Source organism: Bos grunniens, chromosome 3, assembly GCF_055505025.1.
Source record: "Bos grunniens cultivar Pamir isolate PY7600 chromosome 3, Bosgru_T2T1.0, whole genome shotgun sequence".
Classification (NCBI taxonomy): Eukaryota; Metazoa; Chordata; class Mammalia; order Artiodactyla; family Bovidae; genus Bos; species Bos grunniens.
The window spans coordinates 2,975,407-3,002,764 of NC_141167.1; the positions used below are offsets into that span (position 1 = coordinate 2,975,407).

A 27,358-nucleotide genomic window follows, 5' to 3' on the forward strand; every position below is an offset into this window, starting at 1 on the left:
CAGTGGGTTGGTTTTCTCAACTGTGAGTTAAAAAAAGAAAAGAGCTGAAAACTCTCTGATGACAAGTGATTTCAAGAAGAGAACAAAGCAAAACAGCTGGAAGATCAACAGAAAAGCAGACCTGGCCCCCGAGGCTCGTCCTCTGTGCTCAGTACCGGCCAGCCTCCACCCTGGGGCAGGCCACACCAGAGACCTTTGGGGTTGATTGCAAAAGAGTGGGAAATATTTCCCTTTACAGAGGACAGGTCTCGAGGAGAGGAAGTGGAATTTTAAGCAGGCACTACAGAAAGACAAAAATAAACACGCTGGAGTAGATAAAAAGTAAGACAGAGCTCCTTCAAATCGTCAAGCCCTAAGGGCTTCCTGAGCCCGGTCCTTAGACCACCGCACACCTGTCTTTGCTCTAGTCCCCAGGCCGGGGCTGAGCGCGGGGGGACAGGCCTGGCCAGCATCCCCCACACTTAGGTGGGGTCCCCCCCATTGCCCGGGCGTCTGGGTGCCCTCCCAGGCCTCTCTGGCTCCGTTGCCCAGGGCACCAGTCTTCACGTGCTAAACTCGAGGCAGGCCACCCTGGGGCAGAGTGGGTGTTGTCTCTCGGGTGCTGTGATCACGCGGGCCTCTGCAGGACGAACGAGCCCTGGTCGGAGGCTCTGCTCAGCAGCCTCACCAGCAGCGGCCCCTTGGTAATGGCTCCGTCTTCCGCTTGCGTTTTTTTGTAAAGAAGCAAATGGATGAAGCGCCAGCAGGACTGAGAGACACGGGCCGGTGTGGAGAGCCCAGCGTGGCCTCTCCCGCTCGTGGGGACTTGAGGAGCAGGAGGAGGACAGTCCCTCTGGGGGGACACACAGGCAGGAGGGATGTCCTGCAGGAGTGAGAAGCCCACAGTTGCTCCTGATAGTGGCCGGGACAGAGGCTGACTTGTCAGGATGCAGGCGCGGGGAGGGGGCCTTCTTTCACCAGGGGGCCTCGGGCTGGTGTTTACAGGCGATGGAGATAGCTCCCCACCACCACCGCGGAGGTGCTGGTACCCAGCGGCGGAGGTGCAGGCGTCTGGCCCTGTGGGGGGCGGGGAAGGGACGGGGCGGCCCTGGAAGGGTGCTCCCAGGTTGGGGGACCCCTGGGGGGCGGGGTGGGGGTGAGGAGCCCTCGCCTGGGAAGGCGGGTCCTGGAGCAGCTGGGAGCGGACGGGCAGGGTGAGGCTCCCTCATTTCTCCAGCGGCCCCCGCCGCTGCCAGCGTCAACCATGGATGGGGCGGAAGGGGAGGGCCGCGTGCCGACCATGGGCTGGTTGCACTTCGGGGTTCTCATGCCCATTCTGCACGCAAACTCGGTCAGATTAATCCGTGTGTGCAGCAGAGTCGACTCTTTGAGAGGGCTTTTTCCCTGCTCACCTGGAAGAAGAGGAAAGACCCTGATAGAGTGGTGCTTAGTGAGGAAGAGCCCCCCCCCCCCCCGAACCAGGCCGTCCACGTCCAGGTGGGGGTGGGGGTCTCACCTCCACAGTGGAGACCACCTGCCGCGTGTGGCTGTCCAGCACTTACGTGTGGCCGGTGCAACCGAGGAGCCAAGTTTTCATTTTCCTTTTAATTGATTTCAGGGTTAGTTGTCACAGGTGGCTCGTGGCTCCCACACTCCAGCTGTGAGCAGGGCTCCAGGCTGAGGGCTTTCTCCAGCTATTGGAAAATACCCCGCTGACTCCTTTTGAGTTTCCTGATGGGGATAAAAAAGGAGGGGGCTTGTGTGGGGATGGGACGCTCTTTAAATGATCCTGCTGCGCTGGGTCTTAGCTGTGGCAGGCGGGATCCCGATCCCTGACTGGGAACTGAACTCGCGCCCGTCACTGGAGTGCTCAGTCGTAACCCCTGGACCACCAGGGGAGCCCCGGGAGTGGGGCGCTCTTGACAGGGGCCGCCTGGGCAGCTCCTTCTCACCGCCGTTAGGAGGGCGGGCAGGGCATGTCCTGAGCCCCTGGGGGGTCGCCCCCGTTCTGGGGCGCGGCCATCTGGCCCCAGCGGTGTGACGGAAGCGGGGGTCGCTGAGGGACCGGGGAGAAGTCCTGGGGCCGCGGCGCCTGCCCCACCCCTCTGCCCCGTCTCAGCTGTGTCCTGTCACCGGCCCGTCGCTGCGGCCCTCTCGGGTTACAGCGGGAGCAGGGCGGGACGCCGGCCGCGCAGGCAGACGGCGTCCAGATGGGCCTTCTCCGGCCGGAGCCACTGAGCCCGCAGGAGCCACGGCCAGCGGAGACAGACCCACCTCGTGGGCCCCGCCCGGGCCCCTCTCACGCGGGGAGGCGTCTGCTGCGGCTGTGCGGACGGTCGGCAGTTCCTCGGCCCGTAAGTGACCGCCAGCCACCAGCCTGTGAGGCGTCGGTTCCGGCGAAGACGTGCGGGTGTCCCTCCGCTGCGCGCGTGTGGCCGGAGGCCCCAGCCCCGCCCGCCGCCCCTCGTTTCTGATGCCTGAGCGTCTGTGTGCGCCCGGGCCCCGCACAGAGTTCCTTAAGGTGCCGAGATCACTTCCAGCCCTTTGCGCTCCCTGCGAGGCCTCTGTCCAAAGCAGCTGTGCTCGGCGCGGCCGCCCTTCCTAAAGGAAAAAGAGGTTGTGGGGGCTCTTCTCTGGTGGCAGGCTGCCAGCCAATCCCAACTTCTAAATACGTGACAAAGGAGGGGGTTTTCCCGACTCGTGTGTCTGTAAGGGAAGAATGTCGTCCACTGCATGACACGGTTAAGTCTATGAGAGAATCTCAGTAGTTACGTGGAAATGGTTCTGAAGTTGTATTCCTCTGCGGTGAGTGTCCGGCACCTGCGGGCGAAGTGTGTTGACGTGTGCATCGTCGGGCTCTGGGTACCTGAGCTGGGCTGTGGTTTCGGGGCTTGTGGACGTGATCAGATGTCCGTCTGTGTCGCTCAGGCCCAGGCTGCTGGCTGGCATTTAGATAAAGCAGACTTTAGCAGAAGGACGGCTGTGAAGATAAGTGAGGACTCTCCTGCACAGTGCGTCCCACCGGGGGACTCGCCCGCTCGAGTGATGATGGTGACAGAGGGGCCTCAGCCCTGGAGGGTTCAGGGTGTGCACACTTGAGCTGAAGAGCCCCAGGGTGCCCCCTGAGAGGCGAAGGCTGGGGTGTTTGTGGTTCTGAGTGTGAGTCAGGTTCTGGAAGCGTCTGCCCACTCCCTCGTGATGCCCGGGTGGGCTGCCAGCCGCCGCTCACCCGGGGGCCAGCCAAACCCAGTCCCAGAGCCTGGCTGCGGTCCCGGCCTGGCTGCTTCCGGATGCCCCGCCCTCACCCTGCGGTGCCCCGAGCTCGCTGCCCTCCTGGAGTTTGGTGAGAAGTGTTTGGTTTGGTGTTTCTGGTTCGTGGTTTAGTCTTTGGCGTTTGCATTTGATCCTGAGGGTGTGCTGCATGTGCGTCCACCTGTGCTGGCCTCAGCAGACTCGCACGCCCGGGCCACGTGGGTCTCTCTCCTGTGCTTCCCTCAACCTCTGTCCCTCCTGGGCATCTTCTCGTGCCTGTGGTGCTGTGGGCAGACGCGTGCACAGCGGCAGTGGGCGTAATGGGGGCAGCCGCCCCGCGGTTAGGAGACCTTCGACCCAGCTGCGTTGGGAATTAGCTGCCACTCGCTGGGCCTCAGTTTGCTCCAGGATTCTGGGGGTGAACACAGCCTTCGGAAAGTCTCTCTCCGTGTCTGAGGTCAGGCAGCCTGGTGGGTCAGAGAGTCCGATGGGCCTCAGCAGGGAAGTCTGGAGCCGCAGTGGCCGGCATCTCCACGGGCAGCGAGGTTTCTGCGGGGCGGGCCTGGGGGATGCTGGCGTGGCCTGCTCCCCACGGAGCTTCATCAGCTCATGAGCCTGGAGCGGTGGAGAGGGCTCCTGCGGACATGCTGTCCTCTGGGTAGAGGGGCCGTGGACACAGGCTCGTGGTCACAAAGACTGACCGCTGGTCTGAACCTCGGCTCGGAGCCTCTGTCTCTGCCCTGGTCTGTTCCATATCTGAAACCACGAGCTCAGTTCACCAGACACACAGGTAAAGGCCGAGTGCTCCCCTCTCTGCAGGCTGTGACCCTGCTGCACCTGGGCACAGAATGCGGTGCCCACCCCGAGCCCTGGTCCCCGAGTACCTGTGCTGAGCTCACGGCGTCCGGCAGGCTGGTTTGTGGCTTCCCAAAGGGCAGGGCTGCCAGGCACAGCCCCTGAGAGGGCGGGGGTCCCTCTTGCGAGGCCCGTTCTCTGAGCAGACCCTGCATCCGTGGAGTCTGGGTGCCCCTGGTCCCCGTATTGGGGAAAGTGCACACCCCCGTGGGAAATGGGAAGTGTAGAGGCTGCCTGGCCACTCATTCTGATCCCCACTTACTCCATGCAGAGCTAAGAGCCTCGCTGGGTCAGGGAGCAGGCTGGGAGGGGACCCGAGACTGGGAGAGGATCAGGCCAGGAGGGGACCTGGGCCCGGAGGGGGACCCAGGCTGGGAGGGGGTCCAGGCTGGGAGGGGACCCGGGTTCACAGGGCCGTCTGATGTTCCTGCCCTGGGGGGGCCTCCCCCCCGGGGTGAGAGCACAGCCCAGCCTTTATATTAAGTAGCATAAAATTAATTCATTTTTTTAAACACAAAAATAAACAGAAATGAACGTTTTGTTATTTTTTTTTCCTGAGCCCCAGGGAACATCTTTTGGAAGCCATCGAGATCACTGTGTCATTTCTTTGGCAAGAGTAATCAAATATTGAATGTCAAGGAAAATTAGAGCAAATAGTTTCAAGACCGTCTGATTCATACAGGCCTGATGAGCAGGTTTCACCATCAATCCAGTGTTTTCTAAACGTGTCCGCCAGCCCCCTCTGCTCAGGTGCAGAGCCCCAACCCTTGGGCTCCTCCTCAGCCCCACAGAGCTGGTCCGCAGGGTCCAGTGTGTGACCAACACCCAGTCCACTATCCCCGGGCGGTCAGGGAGTCCTGCCTAGGTTTCTGATTTAATGACTGATGTTCAAGAAAGAGAGTCAGAAATTATCAGATAAATGCTAAGTGCAAAAAAAAAAAAAAAGCAGTGAAGGTTCTCTTAAATGCCAGCCAGCACTGTGGCCCTGACTGCAGGAAGCCCTGCAGGGGCCCCAGGAAAGACGGTGACCTTTAGAGGCTGAGTGTTGCTCAGTTCAGCCGGCCGTCTGCGTGGAAAATGCAGACAGCAACCAGCGGGACCGGGAGAAACCCTCGGGCCGTGGCGCTGCAGGTGGCGGGCCGGGCCGGGCCTCTGCAGACTCGGTGCAGCACCGTGCTCCGGGGCTCGGGGTGAAGACCCTCCATGCCTGAGCGTGCCACGTGTGCCTGTGTGTGTGGCGTGTGTGCTGCACGCGTGCTTCCTTTCCGTCGATGCCAGTGGAGGGCCCGGGGTGGTGCTGGTCCCCCCTGCTTAGGCTCCTGCGAGGGTGCTGTCCTTGCCTTCCACTGACCCTCTGGGCCTCAGTGGGGTCATCTGTAGAATGGGTGCTCACGTCCTCAAAGATTGGAGTCCCCGCTTGGGAGCTCCAAATCCCTGCCCCTGACTTCAGGGCTGGTTTGGACCCGGGGACCCATCAGAAGCCACTGCAAGTGAAGCGCGAGTGTGTGACCAAGCAGGGAAGTGTCTTAGAATGTAGGTCACAGGGCTCTCCGTTCCCGAGACGCTCCCCACCTGGTTTGGAATACAGGTGGCTGCCCCTGCGGTCTATTCTTGGAGAAAATTGTCGGTGGTTTGGGCGAGGACATCTTACTTAAGAAATTAAATGAAGCTCAACGGGAACAGTCAACTGGACACAAAACAGGAAAGCTTTAGGGAAGTTCAAGCATGGAGGAAGTGAGAGATTATACGATAATTAAGACGAGAGCATTCTCTTTGAAGAAGCAAGGGTGCTTTGTCCTTTTTTGATTGTAAAGATGGGAACTGTTTATTGCAGGACATTTTTAAGAGTGTAAAAGCTGGTGCCTCCTGTCCCCTCCTCACCAGATCACGGGGGTCAGCGCTGCGACCACGTGGGATGGCCTTTTGCAGCCCCTTCCCTCGCATCCTCCCTGTTCTGGTATTTCTGCAGGCCGGCTTCTGGCTGACTGTGAGGTTTGCTAGTTTGCCCCTCACATGGACGGTTGCCGTTATCACCTTTATCAGGGCCAGGGGACCCTCCATGATAGCTGGCCTCCAGAGCGGTGCTGGCGGGCGTCATCCCGAGCTGGCCTGGCACATACCCTGCCGCTGGGCATGGGCAGTCTGCGGGTGACCTGTGGGATGCGAACAGGAGCAGACCCCTTCTGCCTGCTGCCCGGTGTCACCAGGACTGAGCAGGGACACCCACGGTGACCGTGAGGGAGACGCAGAGGAGCCGAGGCTAGAGCGGGTTCCCCCCCCTGCCCCCACCTCACCCCCAGGCCCTTCTGTGTCCCTCCATGCACCCTGGCCTGAGCCTCGCCCGCCGTGGACTCTGGGGCCTGGGGACAGGGCTTCGTGTGCCCAACTGTTCCCGCCGTTGTTCCCCCACCGCGGAAATGACAGCTCACCCCCAGAATCTGGCCTGATGGGCGCATGGACGGGCCGCTGCTCATGAGAGGGGCCTGCTCCGTGTGCGGCAGATGGTGGCGGGGTGACTGCTGGAACGGCCCAGCACTTTCTAGAAGCTTGTGTCCCCTCTCGCTGCAGTACTTGGATGACTTGATGTCACCCTGTTGCCTTTAGCTGCCGGGGCCCCAGAGGTGCTTAGCGAGTGAGTGTAGTTCGATGTTTTCTCGCTGAGGTCCGAGGAAGCATGGGGCTGGCGTGCCTGTCTTCGGGGTGCTCGTGCTGCCCATGTAGACCTGTTAGCCTCACAGGCTCAGTGCCGGGGGGTGCTGGGCGGCAGGGCAGGGGCTGGGGGGCATGCCCAGCGCTCCCTGAGCCCTGGTGGAGGGGGCCGCCACGGACCTCAGGCACAGCCTGGCGGCCCCAGCGGCTTCCGAGGGCCTGTCTGGACCCTGTTCCTCTCCGTGGTCCCCCGCCTCCGCCATGCTCAGGTCCTGGCTCCTATAGGTGCAGAGGCGGGGTCCACTGCTTCAGCAGTGCCAGGGCCCCCAAGTCTGAGGGCCCCAGAAGCCCTGGATTGCAGGCCTGCCATCTGGGGCCCTGTCTGTGCTCCCCTGGCAGGTTCCTATCCGCCTGGACTGCAGGGCGGCTCTTCTAAGACGGGGTTTTCTGGGACCCCGGATCTTACAAGATGTTTACCCTCACCTGAAAAGCCGCCAGGGGACCGGGTCGGGCATCTGAACCCAGCAGAGTCCTTCTTAAAGGACCCACTCCAGCCTGCTGTTGGAGCAGCCTGCTCCTGGTCCTCTCAAGGAGGACAAGTCCGAGGGGCGACTGAGCAGGAGGCGGCAGCAAGAGGGACGCTGTCCCCAGGGCCGGCTGGCAGGGACCTGGGGCCAGTTCCTGGGAAGCCTGCCGGGTGGGCAGCCCTGCCTCATTTCTGGAGGGGTGTGCAGCTCCTTATTATTATTTTTACTTCTAAAGGTAAAAGTACATCTTGTGGGGCTTCCCGTTTGTTGTTTGGATGGTAACTAACGCAGGAAGTTCGTTTCCCACCCGGTGTCCTGCATGCGCTCTGCTCTGAGTGCTAACAGGCTGACGTTTCAAGGGGGCCGTCCATCCCACATCGCCCGGAAACACCTCCTGGCTCCTGGGAGCTTCTCCTACTCCAAGTACAGAGAGAAAAACTGGAACCTGTGTTTTCCCTGCCTGCCCCCCCACCAACTCACTGCTACCAGTGAGTGGAAAACCGGGGTGGTCCAGAGTGACACATGTTTTTTTGACTAGCCTGCTCTTTAACGTCCAGGTTAAAGATCAGTTTCTTCTGCAACTGAAGTTAAACATTTTAAATAATGTCGGGGTCGGGGGGTGGTGCCTTGTGTCTCCCAGGCCCTGCCGCGGCCGGCAGCTGTGTCCAGGGCCGGGACGCCTGCTCCAGCAACGCCTTGGCCCGGCGCCCCCTCCCTCGGCCCGTCGTTGGCACGCTCACCCTCCGCTGCCGTCCGCACCCAGGTGTTCCGGCAGCCTTGGCGTCACGCCTCGAACAAACAACAAACACTGAAAGGGTTTATGTTCTCAGCCAGAGGAGCAGCCAGAGCCCCGGGTTTACTGCGTGGCCGGCGGGGCCCTGGGCCCAGCCAGGCGGTGACGGTGCTGAGCCGCGGGCCGTCTGCACGGGTGTCCCGGGAAGGGCTCTGCTCTTGGACCCCAGGGCCCAGTGGCTCACAGCCGCCCCAGCACCCGTGTCTCGGCCCCACCCCGCCTTCCAGCCTGGGCCGGGCCGAGACAGCTTCCTGCTCAGGGAGCCGCTGGTGCTGCGGGCACTGAGCAGCACCCTGGGAACTCCCCTGGTCAAGGCTCTCCATCCTCATGCAGGGCAGCCAGCTGGCACCCAGAGCGGCACCCACTCTCTGGAGCTCCCAGGCCCTTTTCTCCAAGGTGCAGGCGGATGTTTGAAACCTTCTTGACGATATTTAAAATGTGTGGACTTGGGAGAACAAAGCGAAAAAGCACCCACATAGATGTCTCCAGGGCTGCCCCCCCCCGCCCAAACCTGCCAACCCGGGCTGCGAAGTAGAAATTAACCTAAATTAGGAAGATAATTGTTCCCATGTTAATTGCAGGTTGTCCTCTAAAGCTGTTTTCATTTGTGAGGTCTCAGCGGCAGGCTGGCGTCGGGCCCGCCGGGGCCTTCCTGCACGCTGGGGCCCCGGAGCCCGGGTTCCAGAAGCCAGCGGTCGAATCCGGGCGTTTCCCGAGCCAGCCTCCTGCTCCACGGATGCTCCCCAAGTCCCTACTGCCAGCTGCGTGTTCCCGCAGACCCCTTGGCCCAGCAAACCCCAGCAAAGGGCTACGAGGCTGCCTTGCAACACAGGCGACATAGAGAAACAGGCGGCTATTTTCGGCCCCGGCGCTGTCACAGCTGTGCGGGGCTGGCCCAGCGCTGGTAGGCGGCGATGACCTAAAACCTTCTTGGAATAGGCTTCACGGTGAGGATCGTGTCCAGCGGGCCTGGGACGGTTCTCTTGGGGTTTTTCTTTGTCAGGAGCTTGGCTTTCTATTTGGAAGAGCCGTTAGAATGTGGGGTCAGCCGTGTCCTGTGCAGCACCACCAGATGTAGGCTTGGCTTCTGAGGTGCTTTTTTCCTGTTTTCATCAGTCCTTACTGGATAAAAGCCTTGAAGGAGAAGAAAACCCAACCCCAGTGCTCCCTGTGTGGTGAATAATCGCTGGTGAATGATGTGGCCCGTCTCCCCCAGCCCTTCCCAGCGGCTGTGCAGGAACAGTGTGATGGTGGATGCAGTCGTGTGTGTGCACGTGTGTGCCTACATGGGTCTTGTGCACGTGTGTATGTGCACATGTGCGCCTATGTGTGCACGCGGGCGGCCCTCCCTGGCTGCAGCTCGCCCTGTCTGTCCTGCCTGCTCTGCAGACCACTCCTCCACGTCCTCTGTCCTCGTCCCTCCATACTCTCGGGGGGGACATCTCCAGGTCATCGGTTTCACCCGCTCCTGCCCTTCAGCAGGTGAGACAGGCTGCTCGTGGCTCTTGTGTGTTCCGCATCAGTGCTGCTGGGCGTCCCATAGCCTGACCGTGTTATGGTCTCAAAGTTGACTCAGAAGGTAGGGAAGTGGGTATGAGGAAGTCTGATCATTTGGAAAATGTTAGCTCACACTTGGAAAAGAAATAGCAAATTAAATTTACTGGAAGTCGTTGACACATTTGAGATTTTAAATGGAGACTTTCTGTTGGTGAAGCCTGTGTTTGGAGCGAGAACGTGCATCCTTAAGTCCCGGTAGCTTCTTCTCTGGGGCGCTCCAAGTAGAAAGCGCCACGAACGTGCATCCTTAAGTCCCGGTAGCTTCTTTGGGGCGCTCCAAGTAGAAAGCGCCACGCTTCTCTGCGGCTGACGGAGCCCTGTTCACTTTGTTGTTGTCGTTTAGACGCTCAGTCGTGTCCGACTGTTTTGCAACCCCGTGGGGTGTTGGGAGCAGGAAGACCGAGTGTATGGAGGGGTGTCTTTAGAGGCCAGGCAGAGTCACCTGGGGCGGCCAGCCCCGTGTTGGGCTTGGAGTGCTGCTCCAGGCCCTCGTGGGCTCCCATGTCTGGCGGGTGAAGTCAGGGCCCACCTCGCGGCCTCGCTGCTCCCGACCGGGGCTCCTCGCTGCGAATCGCACTCGTCCCTTTATTTTCTGCAGCATGGTCCTGGGCACACGGTTGGGGTTCACTGGAGGCTTAGCAAGCATGTCGACGTTCACTCGTGCCATCTCCTGTTTGACCATTTCCAATTTGCCTTGATTCATGGACCTAACATTCCAGGTTCCTATGCAATATTGCTCTTTACGGCATCGGACTTTGCTTCCATAACCAGTCACATCCACAGCTGGGCGTTGCTTTTGCTTTGGCTCCGTCTCTTCCTTCTTTCTGGAGTTATTTCTCCACTCTTCTCCAGTAGCATATTGGGCACCTACTGACCTGGGGAGTTCACCTTTCATTGCCATATCTTTTTGCCTTTCATACTGTTTCATACTGTTCATAATACAGACAAGTGGTGTGCAGAACTTGTTCGTCCAAAATTATGATTTGCCTGCACCAAAAAGAGCCTTTCCTTTTGTAGTTAATGCTTATTAAAAACAGGACACCAAAGAAAACCTGCCAAACCTCAAGGTCATGGAGGTCACGTTGGATAGTTCCCTTCTGTAACTTTTTTCTCCTGACAGTGAATTTTCTTATTTAAAATTGCGATAAAATACACACAACATAAAATTTACCATTTTGGCCATTTTTTAAACTTATTAGACTTTGGGTTTTTAGAACACTTTTAGCTTTATGGGAAAATTGAGACATGACAAAGAATTCCCATAGACCCGCTCCCTGGTACTCAGTTCTGTTACTAACGTCTTGCATCAGTATGGCACGTTTGTCGTTGTTCAGTCACTCAGCCGTGTCCGACTCTGCGACCCCAGGGACTGCAGCCCGCCAGGTTCCCCTATCCTTCACCATCTGCTGGAGCTTGCTCAAACTCATGTCCATTGAGACGGTGATGCCATCCAGCCATCTCATCCTCTGGGGCCCGCTTCGCCTCTTGTCCTCAATCTTTCCCAGCATCAGGAACCAATGTGTGCGTGCCGACTCTGTGTCGTATCGGACTCTTTGAGGCCCTAGGCCCGCCAGGCTCCTCCGTCCGTGGGATTCTCCAGGCAGGAATGCTGGAGTGGGTTGCCATTTCCTTCTCCAGGGGATCTTCTCACCCAGGGGTCGAACTCAGATTTCCTGCGTTATAGGCAGATTTTTTACCATCTGAGCTACCAGGAATGCCCCAGTGAACCAATACTGATGCATAATCATTTTATGTGATTCTATAATGATAGACACATGACATTATGCATGTGTCAAAACCCGCAGAACTGTACCAAGAGGGAACTTCAGTCTCTCCTGTGACTGTTCGTTGTGTCTCTCACAGGAAGTCTTTGACTGCTGTGGGCTGCGCAAGGCAGGGGTCGGTTCCATATTCTTGATCACGAGCTATCCCACGCCTCCCTGCTCTTTCCCTCTCCTCCAAGGGTCCCAGCGCCCCTGGCCTGACCCCACAGATGGAGTTCACTGGACATGTTCCTCTAAAAAACTGAATTGGAAATTTCATTGGAATTGCATTGAACATACGGATGAGTTTGGGGAGAATTGGCATCTTTATCACATCTTCCCCTTTCTTTGATTGCTTTTTCACTGATTAGATCTTTTAATAGATTTTTCATAATTTTCTCCATACAGACCTTGCACATTTTAGGTTATATTTATGTACAAATATATATAAATATGTGTGTGCGTGCTTAGTCACTCCGTTGTGTGCGACTCTTTGCAACCCCAGGATTCTGCCTGCCAGGCTCCTCTGTCCATGGAATTCTCCAGGCAAGAATACTGGAAACCGTTCTCTTTTCCATGGGGTCTTCTTGACCCAGGCATTGAACCCGGGTCTCCTGCACTGAGGTGGATTCTTTACTGTCTGAGCCACCAGGAAGCCCTGTAACGTTAAGATACCTTTTTTTTTGTTGTTTTAAAGCAATTTGTCCATTTCATCTAAATTTTCACTTTGGTAGCAATGGAGTTTTTCAGTGGTATTTTCTTATTGTTTTGAATCTCTGCTGGATTTGTAGTTATGCGCCCATATCCTTCTTTCTGAGTAATCTCTGTTAAATTTTCAGGAACCAGGTTTCTATGCCTGGTGGGCTTAGCTGTTAGTGAGCGCCAGGTTTTAGGGTTTCTTGTCTTCCTGCTCCTTGCTCTGGGTGTCGTCTGTGTTCTTTCTCCCGTTTCTGGGCTTGGGTGGACCGCTCACTCCTTCCCAGCCCTCCTTCTGCAGAAAGTCGCACATGTCCTTGGAGTGCAGCGTGCTGTGCATCCACGCTCAGCATCTTTCTTTACATTCCGTCACCGTGATCGTATCCGCCTGTGGTGTGATGGCAGGAGAAGGCACTCACCTCCATCCAGGCCACCCCCACTGAGGGATTCGACAGACCACCTGACCCATCCTCCTCAACTGCCAAGGCCGCCAGCAAGAAGGAGTGTCCTGGGACCCGGGACAGCTGAGGAACCAAGGGGACGTGATGACTGAACATCATCTGAAGTCCTGGGTGGGGTCCTGGGACGGCAGGAGGGTGTTGGGGGAAAACAGAGGATCCTGAGCAAAGTACAGGCTTCAGTTAACGATGGCATGTCACTGCTGGTTCACTCGTCACTAATGCTGTGTCCCTGGGAGCTCAGCTGGTAAAGAATCCACCTGTAATGCAGGCGACCCGGATCAATTCCTGGGCCGGGAAGATCCGCTGGAGAAGGGAAAGGCCACCACTCCAGTATTCTTGCCTGGAGAATCTCATGGACAGAGGAGCCTGGTGGGCTACAGTCCATGGGGTCCCAAGAGTCGGACACGACTTAGCGACTAAAGAGAGAGACACACACACGCGCGTACATGTGCACAGATACACACGGGGACAAGACGTGGAGGACTCTGTAGTCACTGGTAACAAGGGCAGCTTGGGGGATGTCTCTGGGTCAGCAGGGACTCCTGGTCCCGGCGGAAGGCCCGTGTGTGACCCTTCGCAGGGCGGTCTCCTCCCACCCTCTGTGCTGCTGTGAGCTGGTGCTGAGTCGGGGCTGGTGGGGGCCGGCAGCAGCCCGCGTCATCCGTCACGTGCTCTCGCCCCTTGGAGGGACCAGCGGGCTGGACTCAGTCATCGTACCCAGGCCATGCCCAGAAGCAGCTCTGTGCTGCTCCACATCCCTGGGGGACGTTCACCTGCAGGGGACTTGGGGCAAAGGTGTTTGGGTCTGAGGCTGGCTTCTTTGGCTGAGCATCACGGGGGACGCGGCACGCTGGCCTCTGCCTCTGTCCCTGCCTCGGGGGCCGTCGGCTCGATTACAAATGGGAGAATGTGAAGGAAGAATTTCCAGATGACCAACATGTCTTCCAGGGCTGACAAAGCGGAGCCGGGCGTGTCTCGGGTGTGTCAGAACTTTGGTCACCGTGCAAGCCGCAGACAAGCCTGGAATCCCAGAGCTCTTGGAGACGAGGTGCTCTGGGTGGGGGGTTTCAGAGTCCTCCCCTCTCTGGGTTCCTGTAACAAGGAGACACTTGCAAGCAGGGACTGTGCCCTCCCCACGTGGAGACCATCGCCAGGGACTCTGGGGCATGGGGAGGGAAACGTAGAATCTCACGGCTCTTGGCCTCAGCAAGATGCTTCTCAGCTGTCCTCCAGAAGGCGCGGAGCGGCCCGGCGCCCGGCCGGCATGCGCCCTCTCTCCCTGGAGGCCGCCCTCCAGTCACTCAGGCAGCTGGCTCTGCGCGGTCCGGGCGCGTCTGCCCCGGGGGGGAGACGCACCTTCCCTTCCCTGCTTTCCCGTCTCTCCCCGCAGCCCGGGCGGTTTCAGGTCCCAGGGTCATCTGCTCCCCGGAGGCCTTCGTTGGTCAGCACAGAGAGGATGCGCTGCAGGTTCACGGCTTCGCTGCCGCCGCTGTTTCTGCTTCAGGCTCACTCCTCCCCCGCCTGCCTCTCCCGGCCTTTGGCTGGACCAGCCCCGTCTGTGCTCCATGTGGGGAGGGGCTCCAGGTTCTGCCGGCACTGGCTTTGGAGTCATGAGACCGGGACTGAAGCCCAGCTCTGCTGTTTAGATGGCGGGTGCATGTCTAGTTCCTTGCAGCCCCGACTACCCTCCTCTGTAAGATGGGCATAATGAGACCCAGCCTGCGTTTATCCTGAGGCTTCGGGGCGGGTGTGAGCGTGCACCCCGGTGCAGTGTAGACAGTCTGTCCCCTGGATCGTTAATGACTCGGTCAGTTGCTGCGTCTCCATCACCTCCGCGGGCTCGAACCTCAGGCCTGGGTCTGGAAGAAGGACTGCAAATCACGACTTCGTTTTTGCAGGTGAAGGCTGGTTTTGAGTGAAAGTGTCCGGACACCTGTGCCCTGGGGTCTGGAGGAGGCCCTGGGGGGCCACTGCTGTGCTGAGACTGCCCTGGGCGCCTCCCCGCCTCGCACCTGCCCTGCCCTTCCCGTCTGGCGCCTGCAGTGACCCCTGACGACGGCCTTCTCTGGTTAAAGAGAAGGGATGCTGCGTGTGCATCTACAGGCAGGGAAGCTGGCTTTGCAGAGAGGTCTAGAACTGTCTGAGGAGGCAGGCTACAGCAAGCCCGGCATGTTATTGGGACACAAGGTCCTAGACACGTCACTGCATGGGAGTAGTTTTTTTCTTTGCAGATGAGATCGTCAGTATTTCTACAATGCTCCTGGTATCAGAGGCACCTCTTTTCGGGGGACACCCCCTCTCTGCGGGAGCTCACTCAGAGATAACTGGGCCACACCGTTCCTGGCCCCCGGCCCTCTCTTGTGGGTCTGTGTTTCTTTCTTGCCATTTGAAGATGTGACTGTCTGAAGCCCGTGGGGAGCACACACCGTTTCTCAGGAATGCCGCAGCCTCCAGGTGGGCCCGGCAGGTGGGGAGCCAGGGTGCGGGTGGCCCCAGTCGTGGGGAGAAGAGTTGTCTGATGTATCTCCCAGCCCAGAGAACCTGGGCTCTTAGAGTCACCACAGACCGTCTGGGGCGGATGGCCTCCCTGTAGGAGAACCACCCAGCCTTCCATCCCCAGGCGGAGTGCTGGTGGGAGCAGGGGGCCTGGGTGGGGGGGTGGGGGCGTGCGTGCCCTGGGGCCCGGGGGCGGGGCCGGCTTTTAAGGTGCCCAGACAGGCCCGGGAGCGTACAGAAAGCACCCCAGAAACAGAGGTCTCTGCTTTGGACTGTTTCCTAAAATTTCATCAAGGATGTTGAGAAACTTGCCTTTGGGTGTGTGGCGGGTTCAAGGTGGGTCGCGGTTGTGCTGGAAATGTCAGCGTCTCTGCTAGGCCTGCCCACGCCCTGGAGGGAGTGGCCCTTGCCCCCAACCGAACCCTGGCCCCACCCTGCGCCCCCACCGCTCACCTCCCCTCCCAGCCTTGGTCCCACCCGTGTGAAGTAAGACACAGGAAATGGGAGAGAAACCGCTGTGCCATCCACTGGGGGAAGCGAGAGGAACCGAAATGCTGGCGCTCGGCCATCAGCGGCGGCCCCCCGCCGCCCACCCCCCAGCCGCGCGGAGGAAGCCGCGTGTGGCGGCTTCTGTTCCTCCTCCGCAATCCTGCGGCCCCCGCTGTGCCCGGCGAGGGGCTGTCCCCAGCCTGCTTCCACGGGCCCGACGGCGAGGAAGGAGATGGTCCCAGAACGCCTTCCGGGCCGGGTCCGAGTGCGTCCCAGGGCGTCCGCGGAGGCAGACGGAGAGCCCGGAGGCAACAGACTTCTGGACGTGTCCCCAGCGCCCGGGGGTTGCATCTGGGCGTTTGCGCAGGGGTTGGGGTCTTTGGGGGCGTTCTGTGAAAGAGGTCTGAGAGTGGCGATGACGTCAGCCCTGGCCGGCTCTGTCCTCCCCGGGCCTGGCTGCTCAGCCCGCTCACCCGGGCTGCATGCACGGAGCTGGCAGCTCCCACTTCCCCCGGCGCTCCCGACCAGCTTTGGGGGAGGCTCCCGGGGCCCTGGAGAAGGACGCGGCACCCCACTCCAGTGTTCCCGCCTGGAGAATCCCAGGGACAGAGGAGCCTGGCGGGCTGCGGTCCACCGGGGCGCACAGAGTCAAGCAGGAGTGAGCGACTGACACGCTCTGTCCTGTCCAGCTGGGGGTCCATGAGAGCCCGTGCGAGGGCAGCGCAGGGGGGACCTACCGACCCCCAGGGCACCTGTCCCACCCGGTCCGGCGAGCGGAGCTGCGGTCTGACGGCCCTGCCAGGGAATGAGGCACGAAGGGGCGAGGAGACCCAGTCAGCAAAGCAGACGCCTGGCTCACAGGCATTTTGTACATCGTCCGCTCCCTGCCAGGCCCCCTCCGTGCTGGGGGTCAGGCCTCCCCGTCTCCGTGGGGCCGGCTACATCTGCCCACGGGTCCCGGGCTGTGGCCTTGTTGCCAGCTGGTCTTCCCAGCATCATCGGGCTGAGTGTTTCCTGTGTCGGGTCCTTCCCTGGTTCTCCCCACCCCTGGAGATGGCACCCCCATGCCTGCAAGTGGTCCCCCAGCCCCGTCCCCCCTCTCTGAGCCTCCTGCACCCCCTTCCCTGTCTGCCTGAAAGCAGCCTGCCCACCTGTTACCTGCTAGGCTCCGGTTCCCAGCTCCTCTGGGACACCCCCACCGAGGCAGGACCCGGGGGCTGCGTCCTCCATGCCCCTCACACAGCCCCTCGAGGGGGCACTTGGCACTGAGGGGAGTTTCTGGGGCCCCCTCTTTTCACCTCCCCAGGGGTGGTGGCTTAGTTGCTTAGTCGCTTAGTCGTGTCCGACTCCTTGTGACTCCACGGACTGTAACCCTCCAGGCTTCTCTGTCTATGAGATTTTCCAGGCAAGAATACTGGCTTGGGTTGCCATTTCCTCCTCCAGGGGATCTTCCTGACCCAGGGATCGAACCGTCATCTCCTGCCTCCTGCACAGCAGGCAGATTCTTTACCACTGAGCCTCCTGGAAGGCAGGGTCCTGGCTTCTCATCTTGCCTCCTCACCCTTCCCTCACCCTCCTCACCCCCTGGCAGGGGGGTTGGGGGGGTGCTGGGAAGTCGGACCAGGGAGCTGGTGTAAGAGGGCCCAGTGCCCCGGCCGGGGGCACCCTGCACTTGGGCACATGGGCACCGGGGCTGGCCCGGGCTTCTGGAGGCTGCCCCGTTGCACGCCTCCCTGCATCTGCCCTGCGATCCCCGCTCTGTGCTGTGTCCGGCCACACCATCACACTCTGAGCGGCTGAGGGCACGCATCCACGTGCAAGTTCGACCCAGCAGCGCCTCCTGGAAAGGGGGACATTTCCCAGTGACTCAGCAGGCTCGCATCCGCCCCGTCTGCGTGTGCCCTGGGTCCGGACCATCGTGAATCACCCACTTGCCTCTTGATTTGCGTCAGTCAAACCACATGTGAAGAAAGCAGCAGCCAGGGAGGTTTTGCTCGGGGATGCTGGCCCAAGACGGCCCCAGGGCGGCCCCCCACACCCCACCGGCCCTTCCCCACCGCGGTGACCCAGGCGCTCTCTGCTCTTCCCGGTCCCCTCCCCACCACCTCACAGCCGCGGATGGAGTCACAGTTCTGGGAATGCTGACGGCCCAGGGAAAATCATGTCGGAACTTGGCTCTCTTTGAAAATATCTCTCGTAAGAACAGCTTAATTCAAAAGGGCTGTCGTGTGTATGACTGGATCGCTCTGCTGTCCCCCGAAAGAAGCACAACACTGTAAATCAGCTGTGCTCCAACAGAAAACAAAAATTTTAAAAAGGAGGGGCTGTGGCCGTTTCCTGCCCATCTGCACCTGGCGGAGGGGACTGTCCCATTGGCTGCGGGAGGCAGGGCCCCACGGCCCGGGAGTTGGTGGGACCACGGGCGACCGGAGCCCCCACCTTGCCACCCCAGGGTTGCTGAGCCTTGTCCAGCAGCCCTGGGTGGACGTTCTGCCCCCGTGCATTGCCCAGCAGCTGTGCCCTCTGCCCACAAGGAAGCCCCCCAGCCAGGGGCTGGCTGAGGCGAGACCAGGGCCCTGCTGGTTTCCTGGTTTGGCTCAGTTAGTTCTGTCTGAAGCAGGCCCATGAGGTTCTCATTTTGACTGTAAAGGTTACTGGTATTGCTCTCGTCGTTCAGACCGTAGCTGACGTCCACGTTCCCAGCCGCTCCCAGTTCCAGCTGCGTCTGGGAGCACAGACCCTGCCCCGCTGCCTGGCATCACCACCAGCACATCCCGCTCTAACCTCAGAGGGTGGTGGGCCCAGGCATGCCCAGCTTACCCTGTTCTGCCTGCTTCAGCCATGACCGGAAGTATGCTCCAGGGAAGGCAAAGAATGTGGGTGCCCCCGAAGGCTTGTCTTTGGAAGCTTCTCTCTGGACCAGCTTAGAGAGGGTGGCCGGTCCAGACCTGGAGCCCAGGTTTGCTTCTGAGCAGCCTCCAACAGCCCGTCAGCACCAGCCGGGAAGCGACAGAGGAGCCGCCAAGTCCAGGTCCAGCCCTTCTGTTTTCAATTACGTAAACTCTCCAGCGCCCACAAAGGTAGAACAGAACCCCGAGTGGCCAGGTGGCCACCCCACAGGCTCCAGACCCTCTCCAAGGCCAGTCCTGCCCGTCTGTGGCTCCTCTGCCTGGCCCCGGCTGTCATACGTCTGTCCTCAGAGATCAGGACTCCTTGTGACCTGTAGTCACCGTACCATTATCCCTGCTGAAACACTGATGCTTCAGATCAGATCAGATCAGTCGCTCAGTCGTGTCCGACTCTTTGCGACCCCACGAATTGCAGCACGCCAGGCCTCCCTGTCCATCACCAACTCCCGGAGTTCACTTAGACTCACATCCATTGAGTCAGTGACACCATCCAGCCATCTCATCCTCTGTCGTCCCCTTCTCCTCCTACCCCCAATCCCTCCCAGCATCAGAGACTTTTCCAATGAGTCAACTCGTCGCATGAGGTGGCCAAAGGACTGGAGTTTCAGCTTTAGCATCATTCCTTCCAAAGAAATCCCAGGGCTGATCTCCTTCAGAATGGACTGGTTGGATCTCCTTGCAGTTCAAGGGACTCTCAAGAGTCTTTTCCAACACCACAGTTCAAAAGCATCAATTCTTTGGCGCTCAGCCTTCTTCACAATCCAACTCTCACATTCATACATGACCACAGGAAAAACCATAGCCTTGACTAGATGAACCTTTGTTGGCAAAGTAATGACTCTGCTTTTGAATATGCTATCTAGGTTGGTCATAACTTTCCTACCAAGGAGTAAGCGTCTTTTAATTTCATGGCTGCAGTCACCATCTGCAGTGATTTTTGGAGCCCAGAAAAATAAAGTCTGACACTGTTTCCACTGTTTCCCCATCTATTTCCCATGAAGTGATGGGACCGGATGCCATGATCTTCGTTTTCTGAATGTTGAGCTTTAAGCCAACCTTTTCACTCTCCACTTTCACTTTCATCAAGAGGCTTTTGAGTTCCTCTTCACTTTCTGCCATAAGGGTGGTGTCATCTGCATATCTGAGGTTCTTGATATTTCTCCCGGCAATCTTGGTTCCAGCTTGTGTTTCTTCCAGTCCAGTGTTTCTCATGATGTACTCTGCATATAAGTTAAATAAACAGGGTGACAATATACAGCCTTGACATACTCCTTTTCCTATTTGGAACCAGTCTGTTTTTCCATGTCCAGTTCTAACTGTTGCTTCCTGACCTGCATACAAATTTCTCAAGAGGCAGATCAAGTGGTCTGGTATTCCCATCTCTTTCAGAATTTTCCACAGTTTATTGTGATCCACACAGTCAACGGCTTTGGCATAGTCAATAAAGCAGAAATAGATGTTTTTCTGGAACTCTCTTGCTTTTTCCATGATCCAGCAGATGTTGGCAATTTGATCTCTGGTTCCTCTGCCTTTTCTAAAACCAGCTTGAACATCAGGAAGTTCACAGTTCACATATTGCTGAAGCCTGGCTTGGAGAATTTTGAGCATTACTTTACTAGCGTGTGAGATGAGTGTAATTGTGCAGTAGTTTGAGCATTCTTTGGCATTGCCTTTCTTTGGGATTGGAATGAAAACTGACCTTTTCCAGTCCTATGACCACTGCTGAGTTTTCCAAATTTGCTGGCATATTGAGTGCAGCACTTTCACAGCATCATCTTTCAGGATTTGAAATAGCTCAACTGGAATTCCATCACCTCCACTAGCTTTGTTCGTAGTGATGCTTTCTAAGGCCCACTTGACTTCACATTCCAGGATGTCTGGCTCTAGGTCAGTGATCACACCATTGTGATTATCTGAGTCGTGAAGATCTTTTTTGTATGGTTCTTCTGTGTATTCTTGCCATCTCTTCTTAATATCTTCTGCTTCTGTTAGGTCCATACCATTTCTGTCCTTTATCGAGCCCATCTTTGCATGAAATGGTCCTTTGGTATCTCTGATTTTCTTGAGAGATCTCTAGTCTTTCCCATTCTGTAGTCACTTTTTAAAATCCTTATCTTAAAAGATTCCCCCCAACCAGGGTGTTTTTCAGATAAGTTAACTGGGGTCCACATGCGGTCTCTTTCCTTGCAGTGTGTTTGTTGAAGAAACTGGCTGGTTGTCCTGGCCTGTCGGGTGACCCCAGGGGGGACCTCACTGCTCACACCCTGTGGTGCCCGCAGTGTGTCCCTGGCAGCTCAGGGCTCCCTTCTGGAGGCAGGAACACACCGGCTGCAGGCTCTGTGATGGGCAGGGTGGAGCCCAGGGGCCAGCTTCTGCCCCCAGCACCTGTCTGGCCTCCTCACGTGGGGTCCCGGGCCTCTGGGTGAACCTTGACAAAGGGGAAGGGCTCCCTGGGCAGAAAGGCCAAGGGAAGCGCCTTTTGGCTTGTGACTAGCAGGGATGGAGCGGGGACCTTGACTCACTGGTGTTTGGCCTCAGCTTTGTTGAGCTGAGCTCACGGGGCTGGCAATGTGTCCTCGGGCTCTGCAGCCGTCAGTCTGGTCACGTTAGATCCTCTGCCTTATGGCACTCCCCCGCCACTTCCGCCCAACCCCCGGGCAGCCCCGGGCACCTCTACCCAGGTGTCTGTGCTAGGCGTTTCTTTCCATAGAGTAACAGTGAGCGGCCTTTCTGTGTCTGGCTTCCTGCATCAGCGAGTTTCAGGTCCCCACACTGTAGCTTGCGTCACTTCCCACCCCTTTCCCGTTGCTCCAGGTACGGGGCATTCTTGTCCAGGTTTTTGTGGGGTATTTGTTCTCAGCTGTTGTGGGGATATGCCTAGGAGTGGAATTACTAGATCAGATGGTAAACTTGTTTACCTGTTGGGGGACCGTCACACTGATCACCACCTTCCGTTCCTGCCAGCATGTGTGAGGCCTCTGGTTTCTCCACATAGTCACCAGCACTGGCTCTTGCCTCACTTTCTGACTGTAGCCTTCCTAGTGGGTGTTAGGTGGTGTCCCACACAATGGCACCCCACTCCAGTACTCTGGCCTGGAAAATCCCATGGGCGGAGGAGCCTGGTGGGCTGCAGTCCATGGGGTCGCTGAGGGTCGGACACGACTGAGCGATTTCACTTTCACTTTCCACTTTCATGCATTGAAGAAGGAAATGGCGACCCACTCCAGTGTTCTTGCCTGGAGAATCCCAGGGACGGGGGAGCCTCGTGGGCTGCCGTCTGTGGGGTCGCACAGAGTCGGACACGACTGAAGCGACTTAGCAGCAGCAGCAGCACTGTAATTTTGATTTGAGTTTCCCTGACGACTAATGATGCTGAGTGTTTTTTCACGAGCTTATTGGCCACTTGTATATCCTCTTTGGAGAAATGTCTGTTTCAATCCCCTGCTTTTTTTTTTTTTTTAAGTTGTGTTATTTGCCTTTTTGCTGTTGAGAAGTAAGAGTTCTTTGTGTATTCTGCATGCAACTCATTTGTCAGATACATGATTTGCAAGCGTTCTGTCCCTCTTCTGCGTGTTGCTTTTTCACATTCTGACTGGTGTCCTTGGAGGCACACAGGTTTTCGATTCTGATGAGGTCGTTTTCTCTTGTCATTGGTGTTTTTGGTGTCATACCAGAGCTGTTTGTTGAGTCGAATCTGACTGATGGTGACGGTACGGCCCCCTCTTAGGGCTCCTGACGGTCCGCTTGCTTGTGTTGAATGTAGATGCTAAAGGGCTTCTCTGACTGTTACGAGACACTTTCTTCATTGCCTTGATGGGCTCTGCAGCCTTCTGACCACGATCCTCTTTTCCCACAGTTGGTTTTAATTGAATGTCTGTGGGAAAATGGCCAAGTGAATTGAGTCTCACAGAGAGAACCGAGTTTCCTCGTTGATTTCTTTCAACCGTGTTTTTGGTCGTTACTGTGCAGTTTGTTGGAGTTTGGCACCCTGTTGTGAATTTTCATTGAGAGTGATGTTGCTGGTCTTGCTGACTATCCTGGCATTAGAGAGGTCCCTTCTCTCCCCAGACAAAAACTCCAGAACATTCTGCAGGCCCTGGGTACCGTACAGAGGTCCCTTCCTCTGCTGGTAGTTTAACCATGGGGCACACACTCATCGAACTCCACACAGGGAGCCGGGCATCCTGGGGGAGGCTGGGAGCGGGGGCCCTGGCCGTCAGTCGCTCGATGTCACCAGGCTCGGCCACCCAGGCTCACGTCTGTGAAACAGGGCTGACAGCAGCCTCTGCCTGAAAGTCGGGAGGACTCACTGTTAGGGATGGAAGCTGTTGGCCTTGGGAACGGTCACCCCCAATTCAGTGGCACTTTCTGAACTGTTCTTCAGTCCCCTTAAGTGTTCTGGCCACTCAGAAAGTGACCACATTGTACACTTAGCAGCTTGTGAAATGTGGGTGACTTCCAAGTCAGCTGCAGTTTCTCTGGCCCTCTGAAAGCAAAACACTAAACATCAGTTTCTTCCTAGGATGAATTCTGCATCTTTCATTTCCTGCAGATACAGTTTCATGAGCAAGTAAAGAGCATGTGTCTTTATAGGGTTAAGTTTTGCAAGAATTTTTTTGAGCAGTGTAACTAATTCAGGTGTGTTGTTGTTCAGTCACTAAGTCGTGTCCGACTCTGTGACCCCCATGGACCGCAGCACGCCAGGCTCCTCTGTCCTCTACTGTCTCCCGGAGTTTGCTCAAGTTCGTGTTCGTTGAGTCAGTGATGCCATCCAACCATCTCATCTTCTACTGCCCTCTTCTCCTGCCTTCAGTCTTTACCAGCATCAGGGTCTTTTCCAATTTGGATCTAGTTAGTGTTAATCCTGAGATCAGTCCTGAATATTCATTGGAAGGACTGATGCTGAACCTGAAGCTCCAATACTTTGGCCACCTGATGTGAAGAGCTGACTCATTTGTAAAGACCCTGATGCTGGGGAAGATTGAAGGCAGGAGAAGGGGACAACAGAGGATGAGATGGTTGGATGGCATCACCGACTCAATGGACATGAGTTTGAGCAAACTCCAGGAGTTGGTGATGAACAGGGAAGCCTGGCGTGCTGCAATCCACGGGGTCACAAAGAGTCGGACACGACTGAGTGACTGAACTGAACTGAACTAGTATTAATCCAGATATTTAGTGTTTTTGTTTTTGTTTTCCCACAGTGAAGAAGGGTCCCTTTGCATTTTCTTTATGAAAAGCCAGACTGTCGTATGTGATTTACTCTGTATTTAGTCTTTCCAAGTCTACATATATCGGTCTGAACCATGAGCTGCCGGGCACCTCACAGGTAATACTCACATCCATGGTGATCTGTCAGCCAGCTGGCTAACTTCCTCGTATTAAGTGACTGTTTCAGTGATTTAAAAATGCAGGTCGTTCCCTGTTTGCATGCATAACACATTAGAAAGATTTTGAGTGTGTGCAGAATTTACTTGTTGGGGACAAGGAGCGTGGTCCAATTCCCAGGAGCTATCAAATCCCTAATTAAGGTGCACCTGTTGAGTTTCTGAGCCCCCGGCAACTTCGTACTTTCTCTCGATTCTCGTTTGGAAGCCTTTGTCTCCGCACTGTGCTGCAGCGTTTCTGATTCTCTTTTTTGCACTTGGTCAGCTCGCCCTTCCCTTTCCAGCATGACACGCAGGGGCCACGGCCCGGTCCCCCGACTGGCAGAGCACATCCCTCCCTGTCACCACTGTGCTGTCGTCCGCGTTCCCACAGGTCCTGACGTGGTCCAGGCAGCGAAGGTTGGCACAGGCGTCCCGGCGAGGCTTCACGACAGCTGACGGTCGGTGTCGCCACTGGGCTGGGCTCCGTGGGCCGCCCCAGGGGTGTCTGGGCTCTGGGGAACCCTGGCTCTGGGGCCGCCCTGCGCAGCGAGCTCTTCGGCTCAGAGTCATCTCTTGTGTTTTGTGTCCGCTCCTCATTTAAGGGGAGAGAGCAGGTTCGGGGAGCGGGCGCCAGGAGGCCTTGGCAGGTCCCGCTGAGCCGTGGCTGAGGCGGCGGGACGCGCCCCGGGCCTGTGGCCGTGGGCGCGTCCTTGCACGTGGCGTGGCTCGCACACCCTCGCCGTGTCCCGGGCGGGTGCTCCCAGCTGAAGTCACCTTCCTGTGTCCAGCCTCCGTCCAGCTCAGCTTCTGAACACACGGGGGCTGGTGGGGCTGGCGAGGCGGGTGGGCCTGGGGCAGGCATCCCGGTGGCCAGGGCCTCGGGCGAGACCGAACCCCGCCTGAGCTGGCAGGAGGGTGACGTCCTGACCTCAGCGCCTGAGCGTACCGGGCCCGGGGACTCGGCACTTTCTGCCACCGCCACGTGGGGCCGGGAGGCCCCCCAGTCCCGGGGCGTCACTCAGAGGCTGCCCAGTGCAGCCGCCCCTGTCGGAGCCCGTCTGGTGGCCAGGGTGGGCGGCGAGGACACGTGGATGCCTTTCATCCGTTGGTGGGCTAAGTGCAGATATGCACGTCGGGGTGCTTCTGAGCAACGCTGTCGACAGGAAGTACGAGGCTGCTCTAAGCTTCGCCGCGGGAGGAGCTGGCCCTTGGCCCCCTGGCCAGTGCCCTCCCTCCTTCCAGGCTGCAGGGTTCACATCCAGCTGCCAGGGCGGTCATTCCGCCCCTCGGCCCCAAAAGGGGCTCCCCGCTGGCCCCTCTGCTCGAAGCCAGACACTCGGTTCCTCCCAGAGCTGCTCATTTTCCCCAGTTTTTTCTGATCTATGCTTGGCCGATGGGGATGAAAGAGCAAAGGGAAGTTCTGCCTCCTGCCCCGGGTGACGTGGTTCCTGGGAAATCCTGTTCCCTTTTCTGTCGCAGCCTAGAGAGGGTCCTCGCCTCCGAGAGGAGGCCCGGCGGTCGGCTGGGACCCCTGCTGTCCTGAGGCCTCCAGCTGCTTCTGTCTGCTGGGGGAGGGGCCGTCCCCCAGGCGGTTCGGACATGAGGCGTGTGTGTTTGTGGAACACTTGGTAAACGTCAGCACGATGAAGTATGTTGATTCCTCTTTGCGATAACTCAGACTCGAGGACAGAAATGTTTTCACTTTTCTGATGAATATCTTCATGCTTGACATACAAGCATGTTGACTCAGCATCTTTCCAGAATCACATTTAACCCGAGAAATTCTAAACCTCTTCCAATCTTCTCTCTGATCTCTTGGCTTGTCTGAGGCTCCTTGCCCGTCCCCGAGAGGCTCAAGCTTGCTGTGGGAGGTCAGCAGCCTGACCCGGCCACCTCCACCCGGCACCCATTTGTGCCTCAAATGGAGAGGGAACAAATGAAGTTAGGTAAAGTTAACAATGACAGTCAAATAGATCGTTCCTGATTACTTTGATAAACCTTTGATTTCATTTAGGCAGGAAAGAAAATGCTGACTTATGTATGCAGTTGAAGCATAGCTTGTAGTTTGGTGTACAGTTTTTTAAATGTTTGCTGATCTTTGTCTTTTTGGGAGAACACCTTTATTCTTTGGCAAGATGGCATTTGAAAGACTATGCATTAGTAATATGAGGAGTTACTCTCTAAAAGTCCAGAAGCTGGAAACTATGAGCAGCAGACTTTGTGATGAAAAGTAACCAGCTGACCTAGCCCAGTCCCTGGTCCTCCGCACGGACAGTGCCCAGAGGCAGAGGCTCTGGGGAGGGAGGGGCTGCCATCCGCCTCCTCCCCAGGATCTCATCCCTGCAGCCCTGTGGCAACCACATGGAGGCAGAGGGCTGCTGGTGCACAGGCCCTTTCGTGTGACAGTTCTCATGGTCCACTTGGACACTCACACCCTCCCCGCACTGTCCTGAGGAAGTGAGTGCTGCAGAGCTGTGGTTTGACATTTCCGGCTCGTGGTTAGTTTTGTGAGTGTACAAGTCTCTCTATAGCCGTCGGCGTGTGTGGAGCCCTTCCCGGAACAGTTAGAGATTGTAGCTGTCTCCACGGCGTCCTGAGGGGTCAGGTCGTCTCTGCTGGTGGCTGTGCTCTGGAATCTGCGGCTGTGCTGGGCTGAGGTGTGGCCAGATGCCCCTGGTGGGGCCATTGGAACATGATACCCAACAGATATGATCAGCTTCCCTGGGAGGGTTCAGCTCCCAGCTGGAGGGGGTCTGGGCGCCTCCAGCAAGAGAGGGACACTTGTCCAGATGGGGGCAAAAACCCAGAAGCAGGTGCCTGTCCAGTCAGCATTCTCTTGCCCCCTGGGGCTGTCCTTAGTCCAGCGGCCGCCATGCTGGCACCGGGAGAGCTGAGTGGCCTGGCCGGCTTTGCGGGCTGGGGTCGAACACTGCGGTTTTTGTTTTCAGAAAGCCTGTTTTTGAGTGTGAGCCCTTGGCTTCTTGGGAGGAGTGATTTTCTTTTTGAAACCACACCCGTTGTTGGTCTCAGAGTGATTTCCTGATAAGAAAGTCAGTTGTATTTGCTGAGAAATCACGTTTGGAAAGGAAGCAGTTCACAGTTCCTTTTATGAAGGAGCCTTGTTAGAAGCTGTGATTTTTTTCCTTTCCTGAGAGGCGTGCTTGACCCTGGGGGTCAGCACACCTTGTGCAGAGGGCCTCTTGTCCCCGGGGTCAGGGAGCTCTGTGTTGGTGCACAGGCTGGCCTCGGGTGACCCCAGGCCGGGGAACCAGGGGGTCCAGAACTCACTGCCAGCCCTCAGCTTCGGTGGGGACTCAGCCGCCAGGCCCCGAGCCCCCGCCTGCCTCAGTGGCCTGGGCCCTAGCATCCATGTTTGGCCCCTGGCCTGCCGTGTGGAGGGAGAGGTGTTTCCTGAACCTGGAATGTTCTGAGCCAGCTTCCAGCGTATGGACCAAAGGGAAACGAACTGACATGAACAGCGTGGGGGCGTCCTGATCAGTGTCACATCCAGGAAGGAAGGACAGGGCAGGTGTGGCCACCCCAGCTCTCCCCCTGCACCGAGG

The 27,358-nt window shown here is 57.6% G+C and overlaps 1 protein-coding gene and 1 long non-coding RNA gene across 8 annotated transcripts in view; one reads left to right on the forward strand and one right to left on the reverse strand.

Annotated features, from left to right (window-relative positions):
* The window catches only part of HDAC4 (histone deacetylase 4), a 287,523-nt gene that overhangs the window by 99,074 nt on the left and 161,091 nt on the right, over positions 1–27,358 (forward strand). The window contains exon 1 of one of the 7 annotated variants that reach the window (XM_086394183.1): positions 2,130–2,333. The exons of 5 other annotated variants lie outside the window; for them this stretch is intronic. Coding sequence is in view for 1 of the 2 variants with exons in the window: in XM_086394179.1 (XP_086250305.1) it covers positions 14,971–14,986 (16 nt within the window). In the remaining variant the exon portion in view is untranslated. Of the gene's footprint in view, positions 1–2,129; positions 2,334–14,963; positions 14,987–27,358 lie in introns of those variants that run through there. One more of the 7 variants, XM_086394179.1, reaches the window with a different exon arrangement.
* LOC147374848 (uncharacterized) lies at positions 312–2,998 on the reverse strand. The gene is made up of 3 exons (XR_015161470.1): positions 2,254–2,998; positions 1,542–1,710; positions 312–1,391 (listed from the first exon to the last, which is right to left on the reverse strand). It is a non-coding gene; the product is annotated as an uncharacterized LOC147374848 (long non-coding RNA).